Source organism: Malurus melanocephalus, unplaced genomic scaffold (genome assembly GCF_030028575.1).
Source record: "Malurus melanocephalus ecotype Western Australia unplaced genomic scaffold, MMel_1.1 scaffold_237, whole genome shotgun sequence".
NCBI lineage: Eukaryota > Metazoa > Chordata > Aves > Passeriformes > Maluridae > Malurus > Malurus melanocephalus.
The window spans coordinates 422,864-439,122 of record NW_026623469.1 but is presented as its reverse complement, the minus strand read 5'-3'; the positions used below and the strand labels follow the sequence as shown (position 1 = coordinate 439,122).

General features: G+C 48.0%; 1 protein-coding gene across 3 annotated transcripts in view; it reads left to right on the top strand.

Annotated features, from left to right (window-relative positions):
* The first annotated feature begins 161 nt into the window (after positions 1-161).
* The window catches only part of ENOX2 (ecto-NOX disulfide-thiol exchanger 2), a 32,219-nt gene continuing 16,121 nt past the window's right edge, over positions 162-16,259 (top strand). For 2 of the 3 annotated variants that reach the window (XM_057375076.1, XM_057375075.1), the window contains exons 1-2: positions 13,311-13,458; positions 15,851-16,006. In XM_057375076.1, the coding sequence (XP_057231059.1) occupies positions 13,311-13,458; positions 15,851-16,006 (304 nt within the window). Of the gene's footprint in view, positions 259-11,395; positions 11,534-13,310; positions 13,459-15,850; positions 16,007-16,259 lie in introns of those variants that run through there. The other variant, XM_057375077.1, reaches the window with a different exon arrangement.

Here is a 16,259-nt window from a genome sequence, read left to right as displayed (position 1 = left end):
CGGCCCGCGGCGGGGAGCGGGCGGCGGCCGCGGCTGGGCCCGGAGCGCTCTTTGCCGGGGCCCAGGCTGTGGAGAGGCCGCCCCGCCCCCCATCGCCCTCTGGGCCGCTGCCCGGCCGGCAGCGGGGCTCGCTGGGCAGGATCGGCCTCCTCCGGGGCTCCGGCCGGGCCGAGCTGGCGGGGGAGTTTTGTGCAGAGCAACCTCGTGGGAGCCGTCGGGACACCGASAAGACTGGCGGGGACACCTTCGGGGCTCCGGGTCCGTCTGAGTGCTGGGGAGGCTGTGTGTGAAGGTTTATGTCATCTGGCAATGTCTAGACCACTGTTTGAGTTCCGTGGTGGTTAAAATCACTTCAAAAAGGACATTAAAATCAGATCAGAAAGAATGGAGAGTGTCCAGGGAAAGGTTTGGAGCGCTGGGAGCGGCTGAAGGAGCTGCGGGGGGCTCAGCCTGGAGCAGAGGACGCTCAGCGGGGCTGTTCTGGCCCCCCCCTGACAGGAGGCGGCAGCCGGGGGGCGAGTCGGATCTTGTGCCATGTCGTGTTTCCTCAAAGTGAGAGGAAATGGCCTCAAGTCGTGCCGGGATTGGCTCAGGTCAGGCATTAGAAACAATCGTTTCCCTCCCGGAGTGGTCAGGCATTGGAATAAGTTGCTCAGGGGGGTGATGGAGGCACCATCTCTGAACGTGTTCAAGAGGCACTTGGGGATGTGTTTTAGGGGTGATTGTGGTGGTGCTGGTGSGTCTGGATCATCTTGAAGGCCTTGTTCAACCTCAGCGATCCTGTGAAAGTGGCACAAGGAGAAATTAGTTGTATATAAAGTAATTATTCTGGTACTTCAAAGAGCAAGTGGTTTGCAAAGGCGGTGGGGTGTGAAGGTGGCAGCAGCTTCCCCCCGGGGGTGAGATGTACCTGGCTGTGTTCTCCCTTTCTCCCGAGGCTCACAGTGTGTCTGGGCTGTGCTGGATCCATGGTGCTACAGCAGACGGTCCGTGGGCAGCTCGGGGAGCTCCGGGGACGCTGGTGCTGGTGCCTACAGCTGCCGTGGGCTGCAGCTCTCCCACAGCCCTGGATTGTAACTCATATATGCACGTGCATGCATTTATTTGGTTCCTTGAGCATTTATATCGAGCTTCTTTGGTTTATGTGCTTCTTTCTCTCTTATTTTCCTCATATTTTGGTGCTGTGTGCTGTTACCAATAAGGTGCATTTAGGTCATTGTGTGTGGAGATGTTTTTGTTCTTTAGTGCCACGTGTTTATTACACAAACATTAATCCTTGGATAAGCTGCTCATTAGTCTACACCTCCCCTGTAGCTACATTCATTAGCCATTTTATTTTTCTGTATTTTTCTGTATTTTTCTGTATTTTCCTGCAGAAAGTTGCAGCAGAGCTGTGAGACTGTGAGAAAGCATGGAGGCGACCTGGGGTAGGAGTTTGTCCCTCCAACTTGTGTTCCTTCTTACTCCAGCCATTCCATGTGCTGGAAGCCAAGTGGTTGGGTTCTCTGTTTCTTCAAAGCTTATTTGAGGAATTTTGAGGATCTAATTAGAAAGCCCCTTGAGCTGAGTTGTTGAAAGCTGTGTGGGAGCCGGGGCAAGGTTAGGTTTCTGTGTTGAAGGTCATGTGTTTGGAGCTTGTAGCAGGGCTAAGGTTCAATCACCAAGTCATTTCAAAGATCAGGTGTTGCTACTGARGCATTCTGTATACCTTCCAAAAATGGTGTGAGATTTCTCCCTTAATCCCCAACTTTTCTGCTGACATTACTCTAGTTCTGRCATGTCTGTCTCATCCAGCTGCTTCACTCTCAGCCAGCAGTTCCTCACTCTGGCTTTCCACAAGGCTCTCTTGTCCATCAGTCTAGGCTTTTGCACTGGGATTTTCTGATGATTCTGATTGCTGGCTCTACTGGAGTTTTCTTTGTGTCTTCCCTTTTTTCCCCCTTTTATTTTTCACTTTTTTTGTTTCTCAGTAGCTCTGTGTAGTTCGTCCTGCATCCCTTTGCCCACCACCTTTCTTCTTGTAGCTTTTCAGAAAGATATTTCTGAAAACAGGAGCTGTTGAGCATTGTTCTGAGTGGCATGTGCTGGGTGTTGCTCTCGAGGAATGCTGGAAGAACTGAAAGGGATGGGACCAATGAGCTGCCTAGTGCCACTTGCTCTGTACCCCCTGGAACACAGGCAGCTCACCCCTTGAAAATCCTAATGTCAGAATTCCTAGATGTGTGTGCAGAGGGAGAGTGGTTTGGCAGAGTCTTTTGAGCATCCTGGAAACATTTTGTGGAATATTTGGTCATTTGGTGTGGTAGGCATGGCAGGTTCCACTGTTGGTCAGCATTAAGGGCTGTGTTAGGTCGGTGCTGGTGACACACGTATGTGTACACACATACTGGTAAGGAATTTTTTTCCTTTGTTTTGGGTTACAACAGTGARTGAAGAGCACAGCTTATACAGGACTTAGTCAAATCTCCCTATTTTTGCTACTGTGGCTGTATTTTTGTGAAAACTCTTCAGGCTGGTGTCCCTGACTGGCATTGCTGACTGCTGCATTCTCGGGTGCAAAGGAGAAAGGGCCTTTTTGGRTCTCTTGGTTTTATAGTGTCCTGCTAGAATAATTAGCTTGCCTGAAATTAATAYATTTCTTTCAAATACAAGCTTCCAGAATGAAGGAAAGTGAGCGGCATGCCTCTTACCATCAAGGATTACCAGGAATTAATCTTTTGGTGCAAAGGCCACTAATCTCGGGCATGCAAACAGGGTTTATTGAGCTGCGTGCCAGTGCTTAGAGCAATGATGTATGAAATCCCTGGCAAATTCAGATGCTCTGGCTGTTAATCGCCTCCCCACCTGCTCGTTCGCCTCCGTCCCCTGCATCCTGGAATCTGCCTCTGGGTGTCAGTCACTAGAGACGGATGGTGACACATGGAGCTGCTGGGTGCCAGCTCCAGACCAGCGTGAGCTCTCATGCCTGGGCTGTCCTGCCTGCTCCGGGGTAGTTCTGCTGTCACTAGGTCCCAGCCTTCCTATTGTGCTGGGAGCTGGAGCCGAGCGAGGGAGCTCAGCCTGGCACTTGGATTTTCAATGAAAAAGCCAAGCTGGGAGCAGTGGGAGARCTGGCTGAGCTCCTGCCTTATGATGAGCATCTTGCCATGTTCCTTGTGCAGTTTGCAGGTAACGTGGCGGGGTTCTGGGATTCCCTACACAGCTCCTGTTGCCATGTAGGATTAGCTGGAGTTGATGGAAGTCACTGTCAGAATTGTGCTGCTCTTATCGGTGTGCCTGRCCAGCTCCTGGTTCAGACTGATGATTGTGGATCTCTACCAGATAATTAAGCCAGGAGCGCRGTAGAGAAGCATGCATGAGCCCAGCAATAGTTTTTGAACCTGGGAATTAGTTTTCAAGAGGAAATGGTTGGGATCAAAATGTAACTTCAAAGCCTTAGTATCCCTCTCCTTTCCCTTCCCTGCTTGTCTCTTTTGTGTTCTAGTCGATTGCTGCAGATGTTCTTTGGTATCTTCTAAAGTGCTTCTTTCTTGAGGGCTTAAAACCAGCACTGTGTAATCAATGGCATAATGTATCCCCGATTCCTGTTTATTGCCAAAAACATAGGCACCCTGCCTAGACTGAGTACTGCTTATTTCCTATATTTGCCGATGTTAGCAAAAGGTAAATCCATATTTATAGCAAAGCCTGTGTCAGCCCATTTCTGGAGTTCTCCACTGCTCAGTAAGAGAAGTCTAATAAGTGTTCAGAGGAGCCCAGGGAACTCCATGTGTCACTTTAGGGGGTTCAGAGGGATCTGGGGCACTGCAGTATATGAGCTGAGAGGGTCAGAGGACACCAGAATAGAACCCAAAGAAGTTCTGAGGTTTTCAGGGCACCCCAAAAGATGACCTGAGGTGGTTGGAGTGCTCCAGGAGATACTAAAACATGATGTGAGGGGTTCTGAGGGTCCTGGGATACCCCAGAGTGTGACCCAGAGAAGTTGAGACGGTTCCAGGAAACCCCARAATATGACCATACAAGCACCAGCTTGCACAGTATTTTTGAGTGTATTAGGCTTTCAGGTGTGTGGCAGTGTCAGAGTACCTGTTAATAGTTGTAATTTGAGTTTTGGGGCAGAGGTTTATTTTCCTGCTGTTTATTAACTGGTTGGATGGCAGGAAAACTGTTGCAGTGCCTGAGCAGTGAGGCTGCAGTCTCYGCCTGTGGCTCTGAAGCGGTTTCAGAGCAGTGCCAGGCTTGGGGCACAGCCTGTGCCCACACTTAACTAAATGCACCTGAACCCAGCAAGGAACATTTTGCCCAAATCCTGAGGTGGCAGCCCTATGGGCGCTGTGTTGTTTCAAAATGGTCCCAGTGATGCCAAACTGATTTTTCCTTTTATATATTCTTCACAAATACTTGTAGCTCTGTAGCTTATTGTTATATAACTATATAGACTTGTAGCTAGCATTTCACCTACCCTGTTAGAAAGACAGACAAAACGCATTCCGAAGGCCCTGTTCTGTYTTCTGAGAACCAAGGTCAGGACACTTTCTCATAAACCAAGTTTAGCCAGTAGTGAGGAAGGGGGGCTTCAGAAGGGGGTTGAACCAAAAGGGTGAATTACCTCATCACCTACTGGGGATTCTTGTAATTTATGCTCATTTGCTAAACTTACAAAATTGTAGCTGCTCTATGTCACATGTACACCTTTGGCACATTTTGGCATATATTTTGGTGTGTTGTGCACCTGAAGGACCCTTCATAAAAGGTAACTGCATTTTTATCACCTGACTGTCTGGCTCGTTGTTTTAGATTCCAGAAAAGGTTGTTTGTCCCAGGAGTGTTGCCCAGAAGCTGCACAATCCGAATTTTGGTTGTGATTTCCAGTGTTCCCAGCTTTTGGTAATGAGAGTGATCTTAAAACAGGTTTTTTCATTCGCCTTAGGGAGTGTTTGGGGTTTATTTTTCCCCTGGTTATTAAGGCAAGTGGCCAAGCTCTGTTARCAGGATTGGGAAACCAAGTCCTGTCATGGCTCTGGCATGGAACCCAGTGAGGATGGATACTTCCCTGATTTATGCCTGGAACATTGAGATCTTCCCTGTCTCTCCAGCCCCTTTCTGAACGTGTGCTGGGAAAGCTGCAGCCATATTTAGCCCCAGCATGGGCCTGGACTGATCCCAACCCAGTGGGACAGAGGGGCTGTGCACTGTCAGTGCTGTTTGGGCTGGTGGGAAGCTGTGAACTCTCGTCCCATTAGGCACAGCTCAGCACCTACTACCAGAGGGGAAAACTTCCCACAGGGACCTGCTGTGCTGTGGAGAGGCCTTGCTCAGTATTGCCTTCTGCTTGTCTTAAAGCATTCCCCCTTCTTTCCCTGATCTGTTTTTCTACTGAGGAATGTTCTAGCCCAAGTTTTTATTTTTAAATGTTTAGTCACTGCATTATGGCAGTGTCTCATGTCTCACTCTTAAAAATTGACTCTTCTGAAAACCCCTGCACATAGGACCGGGGAGGTGAGGGGCACACTGACACCTGTACTACGTAGGGCTCTGGAARTGTTGACACTGGTCTAACACTTGCTGGAAACCCAATTTTTCTCCTCCCCCCCTTACCTTCTGTGTAGCATTTCCCAGCAGATGCAAAATCTGATGATTTTGCCTTTCCAGGCTGGCTCATTACAGGAATACTGGCAAACCCCTGTGGTTTGCTCCTGTGCTGGTCCCTTCCYTCCTGAGCAGAGCAGCTTGGAATGGCCAAGGATGCTTTTTTCTGGTTGACATAAAGGACAGATAGATGCTCGTGTTTGTGCCTCCTGGCCGTACTGGCTGAGCCTGTCAGCTTTTATCCTTCTCTGTGCTTAGGGGAGAGGATTTTCTGCAGCTTCAGCTTTCTTCTGAGCACATTCTCTGTATCCCGTGGGATGTGGCTGGAGCTCCGGCTGTTTGCTGAGATGACAGGAGAGAGGCAGGCGAGAGAAAGTTGGCTGCTGTCCTTGGCATTTATCCTGTGTAGGGTGGCAAATCTGACATAATGAGGGGTTTCTTACTCCAAAGTGTGTTGTGAATCTTCACACTGGCTTGTTTTAATTCTTGGAGCAAACTCCATGCTGCAACAGAATCTGGGAAACTCAACCAAACTCACCTAAAGAGAACAGCAAGGTCCCTTTCTTACTGTTTCCATTGCCTGCTTTCCACACTGCCCTTTGCTTTCCTGGAGCATTTACTCTTTCTCCATCTTTGTGAAATGTGAGCAGAACTTTCCCTAGGAGTTTTGCTCCTCCATGTTTGTTGTTATGTGCTGTGGTGGATGGTAGCTGATTCTGTTTTGATGGCCTTGAGGACAAGGCTCCTGCTCCAAGTCATTCGGGTGCCTTCACCCAGAGCCATGCAGCAGATGGCTCTTTGTTGCCAGCTGTTGGCCAGCCCTGGGGACAAGCTGGAACATTTCCCCTGCTCCCCACACCCTCATCAAGATCCCAACATGTGTTATGGTTTCTGTAGATGAACAGAAGCCATATCCATTGGCAGTAGCCTGGAGAAAATAGGGCWGAGTGCCTGTGGAAATAGGTCTTGGGATCCCAAAGTAAAAAACTGGAGGAAAAAACCCTGTGAATGGGAGTGAAATGAGGTGCAAACATGGTGCAAATGTTCCTCCTTCCCTTGAGCAATTTGTTAACCTTAGACAAGAAACTTGATGTGAAACAATCACATTTTATCTCTTTAAATCCTGCATCCTAATRCAAAGAATCACAGGAAGAAATTATTGGCTTTGTCATACCAGTTGGAAAATAAAARCTGTAGGAAAGTCAGTAATGTTTTCTGGAAATCTGAGAGCAATGTAATCATTCTTCATCTCATTCATACTCTTGTTCACTCAAGGACTGGTGTGTTTGTTTTTGGACTTCTCTGGTAGACACATGGCTTGAGRTTAAAAACAACCCCAAATTCCCTGGTGGGAACACATGAGGGGTTTGGCTCASAGCTCTTTGCCACTCTCAGTGTGGGCTCTCCATGGACCTGAGCTGTGGCTGAGGAGGCTGTGCCTGGCTCTKGTGCCTTGGTCACCCTGTGTGTGGTGTTCGCCCCTGAGCATTAACCCGACACCCCGAGTTCGTACGCACAAAAATGTTGCTGTGTTCACGTCTGGGAATCATGTGCTGCCTCTGTGAGTGAGTRTATCCGATTGCATCTAATGGAGAGCCCATAAATTATAAATTTTTTGGAAGTAGGATGTTTATGGAGTGGCTGGAGCAATCTGCGGTCTGTTTTCCCAGCAGTGTCTTTGTGATGGTTGTGCCCACATCTCTGGTGGAGAGTTAGAACTGTATTTGYTGGAGGAATGCTGAACTGATCACATCCTTGTCCTTTAAGACTTCACACTGGATTTTGCCTGACTTCCTCTCAAAACTCTCCAATGAACATGAACTTGAGGCTTCTGAAGCCTAGAGGTGGTTCCTGTGGTGATTGTGGCAGGGATTGGACTACRTTGCCTTTAAAGGTCCCTTCCAAGCCAGACTATTCTGTGAGAGTCCCGTCCCCCATGTTGGTGAAAAATGTCACCATGCACTGGCACATGCTGGGGACAAACTGCTGAAAGAGTTCTGGTTAGCTTCAAGTGGAATCCTAACCAACAATGTACCCTTGAGGCAAAGGAGGTCAGTGGTGTCTAGGGGGGGTCTCCTTCTCCTTGACGCTGGTGAGGGCATGCCTGGAGTGCTGAGTCCAGTTCTGGGCTCCCCAGCGCAGGAGAGGCACAGAGCTTTTCAGTGAGCCTGATGGAGGGCAATTAATGTGCTCAAGGGACTGGCATGTCTGTGAGTGAGGAGAGTCCCAGAGAGCTTGGAGTGCTTAACTGGGAGAGGCAAGGAAGGTGAAATCGGAGTCATCTCAGTGGTGCCCRGTGGAAGGTCGAAGTGCACATCAGAATCTGGGAAACTCAACTAAATGTGAGAAAATTTCCAGTGCTGGTTTTGGAGGTGTTTCCTGAGTGGTGCTGCTGATCCTGGAGCACACGCTGTATGTTTGGTGTTCCCTGGGGGCTGTGTCAGGGCTGCCACCTCAGCTGTCAGAGCAGGCTCTGGAGCAGGGGGAAAGCTGGAGGTGGGGATCAGCTGAGGGGCTGATTTGGGACCTCCTTACTCCATCTCTCTAAGTGAGATACAGCGCTTAGGAGCACTGTGCTGCAGGMTTAGCCTGCTGCTGCCAAGCATCCCAACCTGGGCACAACTGTGGGAGCTGTGGGATGGATTCTGAGAGCTGTGGGACAGATCTGTCCTSTCACAAAGCCAGCAGTGATGTTTCTGTGCCTCTTCAAGAGTGTTTTACTTGGGTTGCATCAGCATYCCCTTTGCTTCTCATCAGCTGTTTAAACACATTCTCTAAAGCACGTTGATGTTTTGGTGCAGGAGGAGAATTCCTCAGGAATGCTTTTAATTACTGTCTGCCTTCTGGGCTTTTCAGGCAAATTCTGGGAATTTACCTTTCTTTTATTTTTAAATTGTTCCWTAGGTTTCTGCCTTTGAGGCCATGTTTAGTGCCAGTGCCCAAGGGTTGGATGTTTATAGATAGGAATTATATAGAAGAAGAGAAACAAGTTCTTATTAATTACTGCTCAGTTCTCCATCACGGCAGTCTTCTGTCCTTGTTTCATCCATCTGCTCTTGTTAGTCCATATGCTGAAGGCAGGAGAGATGCTGGCTCACAGCTGGGCTGCCATGGGGAGGAGGTGGATTGTCAGAGCTGCTGCTGAAGACTCCAAAGCATTTGTAGGTCTGTTCCTGCTCCTTCCTGTATGTCTGGATGGGGTTGGAGCCTTCTGTGAGCAATTGGGACACAGAACCATATCCAGCAGAACCAATTCCCAGGAGCTGCATTCCTGTCTGCCAGTGTGAGAGCTTCCTCAGGGTTTGTCCTTTTCCTAAGGAATCTGGCTGGTTTTTTTTTCCATAATACATTAAGAGAAACCTTTTTGCCAAGAACACAAGTAGTTTTCCAGTCCTTGTTTGCTGCTGGAGCTGGCTGCCTCCCTTGGGCCATCAGAGTCCAACAAGTGTGTTCCTTCTGCACCACAGGGTGTAATTGAGTGACCCAGTGCAAACTGGGGCTGAAAGTCATTGGAGTGAGTGGCTGCCTGTGCTCCCTGGGGGGCTGGGAAGCAGTGACTGGAGCAGTGTCCAGTGGCATTCAGGTGCTGGTCAGTGCCCATTGTCTCCACTCTTTTCTTCAGCCAGAGCAGGGYATCTGTCCATCCTGGTGACACCAGTGTCCGGTTGTCCTGCAGCTGCTCTTCATCCTTCCCYGTTCCCAAGTGTGGGGAGGTGTTCAAGTTCAATGTTGCCTTTTCCATCTCATGGATAATATTGATGTAAACTTAGAGCTGCTCYTTTTCCTTTCTCCTGATGTCTTCCTGTGCACCTCTTTATTTTTAACCTACTGCATTCAGGTTTGTTTTCCTAAGCCCTCATGACCTCCATGATATTTTGACTTTGGAGTATTTAAGACGCAGCATTGTAGGCATCCTGCATGGCCGGCCGTGACTATTGTTGTTGCCAGCTGAATAGTCCTTGGTTTTTGGCTGCTTCTTGYATTCTCACCTTTCAGTGGCTTGGAGAGGAGCCCTCCAGGCTCCCTGTTACCATTTGGTTATTTACAGCCAGACCCAGCAGCAATGTTTATTAAGTTCTTGGAGGTGGAATGCTCTGGAACAGAAATCACAACACTGCAGAGTGTCTGGAGGAAGGTTTGGTACAAATGCCTAGGTCTGTTGGTGCCTTGGGGTGGGATAATTGTCATTGTTGGTGCTGTGGTAGTTCTGCTGATTCCCCTGGGAACACAGAGTACCTTAGAAAAGTGGTTACTTCTTTATATGGGTCCACAAAGAAAGATTTGTTTGTTTTTTTCTTTTTCTCTTTTGGCTGTTCAGAGTGAATTTGCTGAGACAAAGATAAATTAAACTTGATATTTTTATGTTCCTTCAGTCTTGCATCCCTGCAAATGCTGACTGTGACAGAAGGTGGAGTGAGGAACTCGATGGTCAGTTCAGAGGACTGGGCCCATCTCTTTAGACTGGAGAAAAAGAGGCTCACCAGAGACCCTGCTCTCCACAACTCCCTGGCAGGAGGGTACAGCCAGGTGGAGATCAGACTCTGCTCCCAGGCAGCAAGCGACAGGAGGAAATAGCCTCAAGTTGTACCAGGCAAGATTTAGATTAGATATTAGGGAAAATTTCTGTACAGAAAGAGTTGTCAAGTGGTGGAATYGCCATCTCTGGAAGTGTTCAAAAACTGTGTGTATGTGTCACTGAGGACATGGTTAGTGGTACACATGATGGTGATGATGGGTTGRTGGTTGGGTGTGATGATTGTAGAGGTCTTTTCCAACTATAACAATTCTGTGGTTCTCAGACTTGCTGTGATTACCTGCTCACCAGAAGCTTTAAGTTTGGAGCCTTCATTAAGCTAGAATTGTTTACAAATTAATTGTGATGTGTAGTTTTAGAAACAGACAGTTTTTAGAGAACCAGGAGTGGCTGGGACTGTGTTCTGTTGGCGCTAAAAGTGAGGAATTGTCCATWACCTTCAGTCTKCCCACCACAGATCTGTCTGACAGGTGCTTTAGCATAGAACCACTCCAAAATGGGTGTAATTCCTTGAATTAGGGAATACACTGGAAGCTGAAAATCAATTTTTCTTCAATCCTTTTTGGTTCATTCTGCCTAATTCTCTTAGAGCTTCACCTTAGATTTATTTCATTTATATAGCTCCATCTACGTTTATTCTTGAGTAAATCTCATTGGTGATGGATCTTCTGTACCAGTTACAAACCCTGAGCAGCAGGACTTGGAGAAGTCAGCTTTTGAGCCCTGAGGTTCTTAAAATAAGTGTGAGGAGGTTGATCCCAGGAGCTGGGTCTGGAGCTCTCCTCTTCAGGAYGTGAATCCCAGAGCCTCTTCCATGGCCATGAATTGGAGCAGCTGCCTGGCAGACTCCTGGAATAAAAATTCCAACAGCACCTTCTGGTTCTAAATTGTGCCTTGTATTTTGGTAGTAAATCACTCCGGGTGAATTCACATCTGYTGAAACTAACTTAAAAATGTATTCCTGGACTGAAAAAATAGGAAAATCTCCTGTCCTTTGAGTCGACCTGAAATGCTTCTCAACACGGGGCACATGCACCTGTGGCTTATGCTGTCAGGCAGTTTGATTTATGTAGGAATTGATGTGGGTGAGTAATATTTTCTCATGCAACACTCTGATCGGGTGGAGCTGGGGCATGTAAGCAGGAGTCAGGATTCCTGYTGGACCTGGAGGGCTGATCATGTCCAGCTGGGCATTTCTCTCATTCCAGTGATCCAGAAGTACTACAAASCAGTTTGAGGAAAGTCTCTAAGAAGTCTGCTTTTCTCATTTAGGTTTGAACCATCTGTCCTTTGATCCTGCCAGCACTGAGTCCCTGCGGCTGAGCAGTGCCGCTGGCCCACGGGTTTCGGATAGTCCAGCCGAGGATGGAAGTGACCCCGGAAAGAGGAAGAGGACCAGCATTCCCCCAGGTGAGCAGGGTACCAGCTTCAGTGCTGGAAGTGGACAAGGGATCCGTGCACAGTGCCTGGAATCTGGCTGCTGTGCTGGGGCGGGCAGTAGGGCTGTGCTCTGCTCTTGCTGCAGGTCCACCGCTGTGCCTGGAGTCAACCTTGGGTTGTGGAATCTCCCCAAGGAGTACAGGGTGACAGGACAAGGGGGARTGGCTTCCCACTGCCAGAGGGCAGRGTTYRGTGGCATAYTGGGAAGGAATTTCTCCCTGTGGGGATGGGGAGGCCCTGGCACAGGTTGCCTCGAGAAGCTGTGGCTGCCCTTGGATCYCTGGAARTGTCCAAGGTCAGGCTGGACWGAGTACCCTGAGATAGTGGAAGGTGTCCCTGCCCATGGCAGGGKGTGGAACTGGGCAGGCTTTATGGTCCTTTCYAACCCAAACCCTTCTGAGATTCTCTATAACTGTCCCAGTAGGTTTATGTTTCCAYTTGGACAGAATCTTGAGATTAAAATCATGAYCATAATTAAAAGCAGCATAAGGCAGCTCAAGCTGAATGACTGCAGACATTCACATTGAAGATAATGTCATAAAAACAAAGTGTTAAATGAACTGTGTGATGTTGTAATGTCAGATCAAGGGGCCTTAAAAGGCAAACTTCAGGATGCCAGCTTCAGGATTTCTTWCAGAGGACTGGGGAAAAAAAGGGCACCTAGAATAATGTCTTTGCAGATTATATTGTGGCTGAAAACTGCAATCCTACCAGTGTATCTGGGGGAATGTGGCACCTGSTCGTGCTGTGAAGGTGAGATGCTACAGTGTGTACAGAGCAGTCTGTGGGAATTAGTTGGGTAACTTTTCCATTGGGTGATTCCAGGTGCAGAGGGGAAGGATGAGGCTGCACTTGAGTCAGAAGGATGTGCAAAACCCACGGCTGCAGAAAGAGAGGATGAAATGCAGTTGGGTAGAGAGGAGGTCCAGCTCAGTTTCTCTGGAGAGAAAAATCCTTAAAGGTGAATCTGGGACTTTACAGAAGTTTAATGGTAGTTTTGATGTGCTGACAGAGCACAGGAGAGCTCCACTGGAAATGYGGATCTGAGCCTTTTGACTCCTGTCCTTCTCATATCTCCTTTTGCCTGCTGTGTCCTGTTCCCATCTGTGTTTGAACAAACACAGGCATTTTTGCATTTGGGCATCTCTACTTAAAATCTGTGCAGACAAAAAGGACAAGTGTCTGTCAGCTGATCCATGGGAGTAGCCAGGTAAAGGTGTGTTTGACCCAGCCAAATCCCTGAAGAGGATCCAAATGTTTAATGAAGGCCCTGTTTCTGTGTAGTGCCAGTGGCTCTCCTGGATTGCCAGGTAACTGCCACACCTGGAGCCAGTAATGCTGGGTGCTAGTGGCAGTTTGACGTTATCCTTTGCTTCCTTTCCCCTTGAAATGTGGGAGAGAAGCCACTTCCAGTGGCAGTGGGAGCATTCTGCTACGACAGCTCTGTTCAGTTCAGTGTAGTCTGACAGTTTATACCTGCTGGATGTGTGTTCTTYGTTCCTGAATCTCTTGGTAGAAATGAGTGTTCCTGCAAGCCCCTTAGAGCTGTTAATTGCAGTAGGTAAACCATAACTGAGGTGCTTTAAGGTGTTTTCCTGGTCCCAGCTGCTCCAGAGGGACAGCACTGTTTGTTTTTTTTCCCATCTGGCTCTTTTCTGAGAGTGGGTTTAGGTCTGGTTTTGGGTGCTCACACTGCAGAGCCTCCCTGGGCAGAGCTGATATCTGCTCTAAGCCCTTAATCACTTTTATGTTCTTCTCAACAGATGGTGGCAGAAATCTGAGCCTGGACTCCATTCTGATGGGATTGCCAATGTCCGACCCGACYGCCTGGGCCACCGCCATGAATAACCTGGGCATGGCTCCCATGAGCATGACAGGACAGCCCCTCCTGCCTGGTGAGCCCAGCCTTTCACTCAGCTCTTTGGGAAAAATCTTTTAGTGGAACTGGATCAACACTCACCATGTACAAACTGCGTGGAGAAGCTCTTTTTAAAACGCATTAAATCTGCAAGTGCTTTATTTAGAGACCTGATTTGAGAGGAAGTGAGAACACGTGTTTTTTAATGCAAAGAATAGTTATAGTGGGGTACCTCTAGATACCCAGCAGTGGAACAGCAGGAAGAGGGTGCCACATAGAGGTCAGGAAAACAGTGATATCCAGGAACATGTTGCTCTAAACGAAACTGGAATGGCTTATAAGGAAGGATGGGAGGAAGATAAAGAGGAAAGCAACAGGGCAACAAAATGGATATGGCAGAAATTAACRGAGGGTTCTTCTGCTCCAGGAATGACCACCTTGTAGTCTGAAATACACATGTATGGGTGAGTCATCCTSTACTGGATGAAAGAGCTCCTGCAGGAGCAGAACTGAGCTGGGCCTGGTTTCTCAGCAGTGCAGGATGCTGCACATCAAAGTCCTAAATGGAACTGACTGTTCTAGTGCTTTGCAGCACTAAGAATGATGCTCTCTCCTGCCTGAAGACCTGCCTGCTCATCTGGGGAGGGAATGTCTGTATTGGCATCACTCTGCCATCCCATTTCTTCTTTTGTGGCACAGAGCAGGTGCTTTGCTGCGCAGCCAATACGTATTTAACAGCACCACTTAACTTGCCCTAAGTTTTGCCTGCAAAACTTGGAATCTGTGCTCTTGGAATCATGGAACCATGGACTTGTTTGGGTTGGGTGGACTTGACTCTCAGCAATAATAGCAGAAGTTCTCTCCTGTCCCCAAGGCCTTGTTTCACATTTGGCTTTGCTGTGGAGGTGGTGTTTCCATGTCATTCTCCTGCYCATGTGCTTCTGTGAAGTAAAAATCAACACAAGTCTATGCCATGGATAAGGATACAATTCCCATGTACTCCTACATCCATGTTTCACAGTTGAAACAGGAAGTTCTCTTGTGCCTTCCTCCAGAAATAACAGTTGATAGCAGAGGATTGGCCTCAGATCTGTGTTTTTATTGTGACTTCATTTCAAAATATCAAGGAAAATAAAATTCAGCTGTCAAACTCAAACATCCAACCAACGCACTTCATCCAGGGTGTCTTTCATCCTGGTTACTGTGAGTTGTGTTTGTGGGGAGAGGAATGCAGACTTGTCTGCCCTCCTTAGGAATGTGAGGAGCATCTGGAATGATGCCAGTGTGGGATCAAAGGAAATGCTACCTCTGCACTGTTCAGTTCTGCCTATTGTCTGTGCCAGGCACAACTCATTCAGTCATCCATATCTGAAACAGACAGCCAAGGCTTTGTGGTGCTTGGGATTGCATATTTTGTGGGATTTGGGGATTTCCCAGGTCCCCAGAGCTGTTTCTGCAAAGGGAATAGTGGTGGTAGAGTGTAGAGAAGGAGGGGGTTCTTCCTGGGATCTCACCCTGGTGGTACTGTTGGTGCTGGCTCAAACTTACCTGCTGACATTCCCAGACTCCAGAGCCTTCTCCACAAGGCTCCTGGGCTGCTATTTCCAGTTTGGTTGCCTACAGATGTTGCTCCCCCAGGCTTACAGATAAAATACCCTTCTTTTGACAGCTCTGTTTAGTTTTATTTGGCAYTGGGGGCAAATCTAGGAGGAAAATCCAAGTAAAATGCTACTTAGATATGGCAGGATATTAATTTGAGCCCAGAGACCAGTGGGCAGGGACAGTACATAGCAAGGGCTTTCTTTAAATGCTTCTGTGGGTTTGACCCAGAGTTGTTCTGGCAGGTTCTTAGCTGCTGGAATTGCTGCACTTGTCTGGTTAGTGAGATGATGCTCTGAATTCCAGAATCATTTTGCTTTAAAAGACGTCCAGGATCATTTGAGTCCAGTCTGTGACTGATCCCCACCTTGTCACCAGCCCGAGCCCAGAGCACTGAGTGCCGTGTCCAGTCATTCCTCGAACAACTGCAGGATGGGGACTCTGCTCTTCTGTGTAGAAATTTTTCTGATGCCCTTAACCCTGTATCACAGCTGCTGTGCTGCTGAGCTGCTGAATACACCCAAACTGTTCCCATTCCACAGATGTCTCTGTGGACAGACCTCTCTAGGAAGGATTTGACACTGGGTGGGAGCTGGTATCAACAGAGTGGGGAAGGAAATGGTTTAACACAGAAAAGTTACTGAACTGTGGCAGTCAACAATGAAGTAGTTTTAAAAAGTTATTTTAAGGGCACAGATCTAAAATTTGATGTTGTCACGTTCCTGATTTTCACTGGCACRCTTGGGAGCATTCCTCCTTTTGCTGTCAGAGCTCAGTCACTGTATGACTCTACCCCCGTACTTGACTCACTTATTCTCTCCCCCATTYAGATTTTGATCCTGCTCTTGGAATGATGACTGGAATCCCTCCGATCAACCCCATGATGCCAGGCTTGGGGATCGTCCCACCTCCCATCCCTCCAGACATGCCTGCCGTGAAGGAGATCATCCACTGCAAGAGCTGCACTCTCTTCCCTCCTAACCCACGTAACTATCTGCCTGTGCTGTGTCTCTAGAGGAGTATCTGTGTGTTTATGTTTATATAAACTCCATGTGTGTGAGGAAAGGGCCATTCCGGTCACTCACTGCTGGCAAAGAGGTTACAGAACAACAGGAAAAGCATGTTCTTATCACTGAGTGTTTGCTGTTTCCAGAAATAGCCTTTTCAGTAGTAAGATTGATAAGGAGTGAGGAAGAAATCCTCACTGGTATTGAAGACTTCATGGTGTGATTCTCATGT